At 37.1% G+C, this 9,749-nt stretch overlaps 1 protein-coding gene across 1 annotated transcript; it reads right to left on the reverse strand.

Moving 5' to 3' along the window:
• Positions 1–6,312: 6,312 nt before the first annotated feature.
• On the reverse strand, positions 6,313–9,523 carry LOC110694897. The gene is made up of 9 exons (XM_021872097.1): positions 9,218–9,523; positions 8,916–9,108; positions 8,690–8,807; positions 8,227–8,557; positions 7,820–8,128; positions 7,550–7,708; positions 7,390–7,481; positions 7,221–7,278; positions 6,313–7,056 (listed from the first exon to the last, which is right to left on the reverse strand). Exons 1-9 carry the CDS (start codon positions 9,521–9,523, stop codon positions 6,313–6,315), a joined length of 2,310 nt encoding a protein of 769 aa, XP_021727789.1.
• Between the last annotated feature and the right edge of the window lie 226 nt (positions 9,524–9,749).

Here is a 9,749-nt window from a genome sequence, read left to right on the forward strand (position 1 = left end):
AACTACCTACTCGAACAACACTAGCTTGGATGAGGTCCTTTCCATGAACAAACGAGAGCAAAAGAGAACCATTAAACCTATTGACAGAAGTTATGACACAACATTCGATCACCTTAATACTAGAGGTCTCATAACTCCCATTGGACCTATTCAAGATCCCGCACCTAAGAAGAGGTTACCTAATTGGAATCCAAATAAACACTACCAGTAACATCAAGGTAGGGGTCATACTTATGAGAGCTGCTGGAAGCTAAAAGAGATCATCCAATATCTAATTGACAATAATAAGCTTCCCATACCTCTAAACGAAAAGAAGTCTGAGTGATGATAAAGCATAAGACACAAGGCGAGCTTCAACGACGAGATTTCGTGACCTCTCTTTATTTTTTTTCATTCTTCCTTTCCCCAATAAGTCTAGCATAGGCACCTTCTATTTTTCCTTAGATTTACTTTGTAGATTTTATCTTTTTCCCCTTTTAATAAAATGAGCATTTATTTCCTTGCATATGAACATTGCATTGCACCTAAAAAAAAGAAAAAAAATATCATTGTCAAACTAAGCACAAGGTATACCCATGATTTGAGGCACCTCTTTTAGCCATATCATATCTCCTTTAACCCTTTCAAAAATACAATCCTTTTTTAATAAACCACTTTGAGCCTCGTCTAACGATAGAATTTTCTTTCTTCAACCCACATCTACTTAACCTTGGGATAGGACAGTTTGCAACTTATGCGATTTAAAAAAAAAGGCATGAGTGATTTCAAAAGATCAAAATAAATAAAAAGAAAAAACAATAAAAGTGTAAAAAAGGGCAAGTGTTCCAATGTCTTTGATATGGAAATGTCTTTAATATGAACACGTCTCATATTGCGTTTCTTATCGAGTGCTCGGTACCATGCCTGAGAAGTATGAATGCCAAGTGAATGATAGAACGCATGATCGGGATTGCCCATGTTGTTTTAAAGAATACTACAAGAAGGGGGGGTTGAATTGTAGTATGAGAATTTAGCCTAACTTTTTGCGGAATTAAAATTAAGTTAGCTAAAGGAACTGAAAGATTAACTAAAGGAACTAAAGAATGCAAGAGAGATTTTACGTGGAAAACTCCTTGGCCCTAACAAGGAGAAAAACCACGACCACTTGGGATTTTGGGAAAAGAATCTTCACTATAATAGAGAAAATGATCCTATTACAAGCTAACGACTCAAACTCAAGTTCCTCTACGAACTTGAGACCCTAAGGAACAAGTCACTTAACTTGTTACTCTTCTCTTCTCTTTCTCTCTTCTCACTTCTCTGTTCTCTATTCTCTTTCTCTTCTCTTTCTCACTTCTCTTTCTCATACACAAACGTTCACTTGAACTTCCCCATTCCCCAAATTACAACTCGAAAAATAAACAAACTATAGTATAAGAACATTAAGAACACTAATGAACTTGTGTGGAATTGACACTTGACTCGATTTGAAGCTTGAAAACTTATGTGAGCAAAGGTGAGTTTTTCCATCAGATTTCAAAGACTATTTATAGAGCAATAAACATATTGGAAAAACCTCTTTGTGCAGCAAATCCATCACGCCACTACTCATACCCACTAAGAAGATCATGTCCCTTGAATTAAGGAACCATGAACTCCTCAGTGTCCAAAACCATGACTGAAGAAGAACATGGGAGAGTAGGCCGCAAGTTTTGGGAAACATGGAGATTTTATTTTCAGAAGCTATTTTGTAAAATCAGAAATAAAAATAAAATCCTCTTTCTTGTTTAAAAAGATAATCGTTTAGAAAATAACAACTTCCCTAAAAATTAGCTAGCACAAAATTATCTTTTTAGACGAATACCACACAGTATTTCGAATGCAACTTAATATCTTATACTTACATAAATCCTAAAATATAAAATATATTTAGTCTTCATGTTCTCTAATGAAGCTTCTACTCCGAGGCTTCTTTTCCTTGAGAGGAACTTCTCTTCTCTGATGAAGCTTCTTCTCTGAAGCTTTTGTTCCCTGAGGGAACCTTCTCTTCACCAGTCTTCATTTCTGAAGCTCCAGTTCCTATGAAGGAACTCTTCTATATGGATAGCTCTGTTCTCGCCTTCTTGTTCCTCATGGTATTCTTACAAGACACTTCATTCTCCTAGTCTTTGTAACTGAGTACACACTTAAACAATCAAGCTCTTATTAGTTTGTAAGTAATTGAGGTTGTGTCATCATCAAAGTCATTAAGTCCAACAATATTCCCCCTTTTTGATGATAAAAAACAAACCAAACTTACTTACAAGGAAACAGAGATAATCCATTTTATTCCTAAAGAAAGGAAATGCAAAAAACAAAATACAATGCAGAATGGAAACTAATGTTAAGAAAATAAAAACAATGCATAAATAAATAACTGAAGGAAAAACTGAAAAACTTGAAAAAAACTTGTATATACATTATACCTGCTTGTAGAGATTAGGTAGCTTGTGAAGATTTCGAACAGAGTCTATAGAATGATTAAGTTTCCTTGATAGTTTGCATCCTTTTTCCCCTTTTGGCATTTATCAAAAACTAACATACAAGCATATAGTATACCATAACACAGCACCATCTAGTGGTTTAGTGTTAAGATAGGAAGCATGCATAGAGAAAACATTCACAAAGCATATAGGCAAAAGAAACATAGATTATAATCATCCAAAACCGATTTAAAACATCGGCCAAATGTACCAAATTTACAAGTTTACCAAAAGAAATTTAAAAAGTGCCCAAAATATTACAGACAAAATTAAAAATTGTTCCCAAAAGCAGATAAAATATAAGTTTCATCAACATAAAAAGGCTGCAGAGAAAGGTAGGTTATGAAGCAGTGCTCTGGTCATCATCAACAGTAAGATCCTCCAACTTCTTGGTGATTTGAGAAACTATGTCCTTGACAATGGACTATCTCCCCTGTTCCGAGCTTGTGACCAGTTCCTTCACATTAGCATCTAGTGTGAGTACACTCTTCTTCAGTTCCTCCATCTTAACCTTTGACTTCTCTTGTTCCTTCATCAATTGTTGGAGCATCTCCTTCATCTCCTTCACATCTTCGCTGGGAACCTTAGGTGGGGAACTGAATGCTGCAAACCCTGTACCTGCAGATGCATACTTGCCCAAAATAGGAGAGCTTGTGACTTTCTGCAAATCCTCTTGCACCCCTGTGATATCAATGCAAATGGGGGCAGAGGTCTCCTTTTTCTTCATCAACCTCAAGCTCTTCCTTTTCTTCCTTCCCCCTGTCTCAGTCACTTCCTCAACCACCTTTTCCTCTTCCTCCTCCTGAATGTCCTGCACCACTCCCTCTATTATCCTAGTAGCTCTCTCATCTTTCCCCTCAGCTATGGCACCTACTTCCTTTGGCCTTTTATCTTTTTCCTCCAGCACAACTTCAAAACATCCATCTACAACCTTCATCTTATGATTTTCTAGGCAAATAGGCTGCATGTACTCGGTGTTTTTGAGGGGCAGGGGTTCTTTATCAACAAAGGAAATGCCAAATCTTTCAAAGACATAGGTGAGAAGGTTACCATATCCCACCTTCCAACCTATTGGAACACAGTGGGAGAGGTATTGGACCATGATAGAGGGAAAGTTGATTTGGATCTTTTTGGCTAAGAAATAAATAAGAACAGAGTCAAGCTTGTTGGCACTGTCTCTCTTTTGGGTGCGAGGGATAATATCATCGAAAACAAACTTTAGCAGAATTTTGTAAAGAGGGGTTAGGTCATTGTGATTTATGTAGGTTTCCTCCGGGTCCCCACCTAGAAACTCCACTATCTCATCAGTATTTGCGTTAGGAAGAGGGTTCCTTATCACATTACTTTTAAAATATAAATCATATCCAGTATTAGGAACATCAAACAACTCAGCCAAGTACATCACATCAAACTCAATTTCTTTTTCATACACACAGCAACGAATAACACCTTTAGAGTATTTGAAACTTTTGCAAAAATCCCTCATAGCATCAACATAAATACTCCGATTAAAGCATTCACTCAACAAATTCACCCAATTTTGAGCCTCAACTAAATCAAGCAGTTCATACAACTTAACAGACTTACATCAAGGAAGATTAATAGCCAAACCTGTCACAAAGTGATCACTAATCTTCTCTTGCCTTTTCATAGCTGTTGGCTTGTCCCGGTAATTGACTCCTAGTTCCGGAGCACTCTCTTCTTCATCTTGCATGTCGTCGGACTTCCTTTTTCGAGAAGACTGGGATTCGGTAGTTGAATCCACTTTTGGAGGCTCTTGATCTTCAATGGGATCAATTTCCGGTGGGATTTCCATGGTAATGTCTGGAATTGGGTTTGTGTTTAAGTCGGCTTCAATTTGGGTTTTTGGAGAGGTAGACATTGGAGGGTAATTTTGATCGGAGTGATGAGAGAGAAGGTAATTTTTGTGTGGTGTAAATTTTTGTGAGGCTGACATCTTTTATGGTGGAGGTAAATTGGTGAAGTGAGGTGTCGTTTGGGAGGTGAAGTGAATTTAGTTGATTTGACACTCTTATTTATTGCTTAGGGAAACGCAAACCGTGTTTTATGAGAGTATTGCACTTGGGCTACTTTTGAACAAAGGATAATGATGAATATTAGATGTATTCATCTGAATTTTGTGTTTAGATAAAAAAAATTGGAATTTTTAGAATTAGATAAACACAAATACTTTATCTCTTGAATTTTATCAATAAAGAACGCATGCAAATACAACTTGATATATGGAACAAATCAACAAGGCTCATGCAACCAATTTTAGACTTTTCATATTCTATGACTTTCAAATTTACATGCCCTTAGTAAATATTACTCCTGCTCACAACCTGTCTTAACTATGTAGTTAAACATATAAAACTTGTGCACAATATACAACAGATTAAGCAAGTCAGTTAGAGCTTCATACCTGAGAAAACGTGATGTATTTTTCTCAGTATAACTTAATCATCCCAATTTCCATTCTCATCTTCTCATGCCTTTCTCTATTCAAGGGTTTTGTTAAAATATCTGCAATTTGATTGTCAGTGTGGCATAAATCTAATTTAATTAAACCCTTTTCAACATTATCCATAAGGAAATGATGCCTTATATCAATATGCTTAACTCTTGAATGATGGACTGGATCTTTAGATATGCAAATTGCACTAGTGTTATCACAGTAGATAGTAATGCAATTAAATTTAATGCCAAAGTCTCGCAACTGTTGTTTAATCTAGAGGACTTGAGAGAAACAAGCAGCTGCTGCTACATACTCAGCCTCTGCAGTAGATAATGCAACAGTATTCTGTTTCTTGGTACCCCAAGAAACTAGACAATAGCCAAGGAACTGAACCATACTTGAGGTGCTTTTCCTATTGACTAGGTCACCGGCATAGTCAGCATCTGTGAATCTTCTAAGCATAAAGTCATCACTTCTAGGATAGAACAGACACATGTCATCTGTTCCTTTGAGGTATATCAGAATTCTCTTAACAACCGTTAAATGTGATTCTTTAGGATTAGACTGAAATCTAGCACACAATCCAATACTAAAAGCAATGTCAGGCCTACTGGCTGTTAGATATAGCAATGAACCAATCATACCTCTGTAAGTGGTTTGATCCACACTTTTTCCTTGTGGATCTTCATCAAGTCTTGTTGCTGTTCCCATAGGTGTGTGATTTGTCTTGGTGTTCTCCCTGTTGTACTTTTTAAGAAGTTCCTTGAAATACTTTTGTTGGTGAATCATTATTCCTTCAGCTATTTGCTTTATTTGAAGTCCAAGGAAGAAATTTAATTCACCCATGATGCTCATCTCAAATTCACCACCCATCAGCTCAGTAAAGTACTTGCATAAACCATTGTTAGTAGCACCAAATATAATATCATCTACATAGATCTGTACAACTAACAAACCAGTTCCTCGATATTTAAGGAAAAGAGTTTTGTCTACTTTTCCTCTTTTGAAATCATTTTTCAGTAGGAACTTTGAAAGCCTTTCATACCAGGCTCTTGGTGCTTGTTTAAGCCCATAGAGAGCTTTATCAAGCTTATAAACATGATTTGGAAATTTAGGATTTTTGAAACCCGGAGGTTGTTCAACAAACACCTCCACATTTAAGAAACAATTAAGAAAAGCACATTTCACATCCATTTGATAGAGTTTGAAACCCATAAAAGAAGCAAAAGCTACTAGGATTCTAATAGCTTCTAATCTAGCTACAAGAGCAAAGGTTTCTTCGAAATCAATACCTTCCTGTTGTTTGTAGCCTTTCACAACCAATATAGCCTTGTTCCTTAATATGGTGCCATGTTAATCAAGCTTGTTCCTGAACACCCATTTGAGCCCGATAACTTTCTTTCCCTTAGGATTTGGCTCAAGGTGCCAGACTTTGTTCCTTTCGAACTCATTGAGTTCCTCTTGCATGACAACTATCCAATCAGCATCTCTTAAGGCTTCTTGATGATTTCTTGGCTCTAGGATGGACAGAAAAGTATGGAATGCACAGTAGTTCCTCATTTGTGATATTGTTTGAGTTCCTTTTCCTATATCACTGATAATGAGATCAGTTGGATGGGAACCTTGATACTTGAATGGCCTGGGTTGAAATTCCCTATCTGGAACTCCAATTTGAGGAGCTTCTGTTTCTGTTCCTCCTACTTCTTCTACTTGTTCCTCATTTACCTGTTCGTCGGGTTGAGGAACTTCTCCATTTTCTTGATGATTCTCTTCTGGAGAAGGCTGCTTTTCCTTAGTTTGCTTTTGATTCTCTTCTTCATCCCTGTCTCTTATCAATCCAATTTCAAAATCATTATCATCTTCTTGTTCCTGTACACTCACAAACTGGTTAACCTCATCAAAGATTATATGAATGCTTTCCTTAACACACATTGAGCTTTTATTGTAAACTCTATAAGCTTTGCTATCAGAGGCATATCCTATAAATATAGCCTCTTCACTTCTTTCATCACATTTCCCTAGGTTTTTCTTACCATTATTATTTACAAAGCACTTACAACTAAAGGCTCTAAGATGAGATATGCTTTGCTTCCTTCCCTGAATAGTTCATAGGGAGTCTTGTTGAGGATACTTCTGATTGTCACCCTGTTGAGGGTGTAACATGTTGTATTCACGGCTTCAGCCCAGAAGTTCCTTGGAAATCCACTTGGAATCAGCATCGTTCTAGCCATTTCCTCAAGGGTTCAATTCTTCCTTTCTACAACTCCATTCTGTTGGGGAGTCCTTGGAGCTGAGAAGTTATGATTCATGCCATTTTCCCTGCAAAACACATCGAATCTTTAGTTCTCAAATTCAGTTCCGTGATCTGATCTGAGATGGACTATGGAGTGACCACTGTTTTTCTGTATTTTCTTGGCAAAAGCAACAAACTCATTAAAAGTTTCATCTTTACTAGCAGGAAAAATAACCCAAGTGAATATAGAATAATCATCAACAATAACCAACACATACTTCTTGCCAACCTGCTATGAATTCTCATGGGACCACACAAATCCATATGGATTAGTTCCAAAGGCTTTGTAGTGCTTACCATTTTCTTCAATTTAAAAGATGAATGAACATGCTTGCCTTTCACACATGCATCACAAACTTTGTTCTGTAGGAACTTGATAATAGGAAGTCCCACAGCCAAGTTCCTCGACCTCAGTTTGTCTAGTAATGAAAAGCTAGCATGTCCAAAACGTTTATGCTATAACAGGGGATCATCTTCAATAACACTCAAACAAGTAAGGTTGTTCCTTAGGATTAAGTTGAGGTCAACTGTATAAGTGTTCCCTCTTCTTGTTCCTTCTAGAACAACCTTTCCTGACTTGTTGTTGATGATGTTGCAAGAGTCATAAGTAAAACTTACATAGTTTCCTTTATCACAGAATTGTGATATACTGAGTAAATTGTGCATTAGGCCCTCGACCAGGAACACATTATCAATGGAATGAGATTTAGATCTTCCAATTTTGCATTTTCCAATGATCTCGCCCTTCTTATTATCCCCAAAGGTTACTGTTCCTCCAGGGTAGTCTTCTAGTGAGAGGAATTTTGATTTATAACCTGTCATATGCTTTGAACAACCGTTGTCGAGATACCACGAGTTGTTCCCCCTCACTAGGACCTACAAGAAAACTAAGCATTAGGATTAGGAACTTAGCTTTCCTTGGGTTCCTTAGACGTGGATGCAATATTAGTTTTCTTGACCCACACTTGTTTTACATTTCTTTTATCAGCTTCTTCTCTTATCCTACAATATCCATAGAGATGTCCAGTCTTACCACAAAAAGTGCATACCTTCATGCTAGGAAGCTCAACATATTTCTTTTGCTTACCTTTCCTCTTGGTCATATAACCAAGGCCTTCAGTTCTTTTTCCTTGAGCTTCAGCTATCCACTCAGGTATGACTTTTGGGTCAATACTTCTATCCTTTCTAGCATTCAGTTCTGATTCAAGTTGATCCTTTTGGGTTTTTAAAGTAGAAAGCTCATTTTTCAAATTTTCAGAATCAACATTGAATTTAAGCAACTGATCTCTTGAGGAACTGCTAGAACTGATATAAGAATTTATGAGCTTATACTGAGTTAGTTCAACACTCAGAAGAATACTTTCATGTTTAATTATATCAACTATCTCAGTTATGTGTTTGTATTTAAAATCAAGTTCTCTTAGTTTGCTTTAAGACTTGGCATAAGCTGTTTCCAACCAAGCACCATGTTCTTTGCAAACCTTAAGAGGTTTTTCACATTTATTCAACTTCACACATGTATCTCTAAAGAATTCTTCTTTTTCTAGACATATATCTATCAAGACATCTTTAGAGAGAGTTTTAAGCTGTTTAGGATCAAGAAATACCTCTTTCTAGAGTTCCTCAAGGTAAGCCTTTTCATCATCTGATTTGGCCATCAAACAAAGATTGGCCGTCTCCTGTTCTGGTTGGTCATCATCTTCTTCTTCACTTTCTGAGTCTCCCAGGCTGTTATCATTGGCTTCCTTATGTCTGACTTTGATAGAGTGCTTTGCTGAATTTTTCTCTTCCCTGTTCCTTAGCCTTTCCTTTCCCTTTATCATTTTCCCAAAGGGGACAGTCTCTGATAAAGTGATCTGGGGATCCACACTTGTGGAAGCTGTAGTTAGGCTTTGGATTTGAGGTCTTTTTCCCGAAGTTCCTTAAGGTTCGGCCTTTCTTGAACATCCTTTAGAATCTTCGCACAATTAGGGCAGCCTCATCCTCGTCCACTTTTGAGTCCTCCTCCTCATCAGCCTTAAGAGCCAGTCCCTTAATCCTCGTGGGTTCATTATTGAATCCAAGGTGTAGCTCATGAGTCATGAGAGAACCTGCTAGTTGTTCAATATTGAAATTTTTAAAGACCTTCGTTTCCTGAAGGGCTGTCACCTTAGCTCTCCATCTCTCATCTTGTGGAAGACTTCTAAGAACCTTCCTAACTTGCTTATCTGTAGGAATCTGTCTACCAAGGGAAACCAACTCATTTATGATGTTAGTAAAGCGTGTTAACATCTCTTGAATAGTTTATTTAGGCTGCATTTCAAATCTTTCATACTTAGACATAAGTAGATGGATTTTTTAGCGTTTAACTTCATTAGTTCCTTCATGAGTAATCTGCAGCAAATCCCAGATTTCCTTAGCGTTCTTGCACCCCATAACACGATTGTGTTCGTGAGGTCCAAGTCCACAGTGGAGCAATTTCACAGCCATAACATTTATTTCCATTTTATCAAAGTCC

This window comes from Chenopodium quinoa, unplaced genomic scaffold (genome assembly GCF_001683475.1).
Source record: "Chenopodium quinoa cultivar QQ74 unplaced genomic scaffold, ASM168347v1, whole genome shotgun sequence".
Lineage (NCBI taxonomy): Eukaryota > Viridiplantae > Streptophyta > Magnoliopsida > Caryophyllales > Amaranthaceae > Chenopodium > Chenopodium quinoa.

Coding starts and splice junctions, on each gene's coding strand:
- LOC110694897 (XM_021872097.1), bottom strand. CDS start 9,523: ATGTTAACACGCTTTACTAACATCATAAATGAGTTGGTTTCCCTTGGT. Junction 8,129..8,226: donor AAGAAGCTGATAAAAGAAAT/GTAAAACAAGTG, acceptor GTTTTCTTGTAG/GTCCTAGTGAGGGGGAACAA. Junction 7,482..7,549: donor CTTTTAAATTGAAGAAAATG/GTAAGCACTACA, acceptor AATTCATAGCAG/GTTGGCAAGAAGTATGTGTT.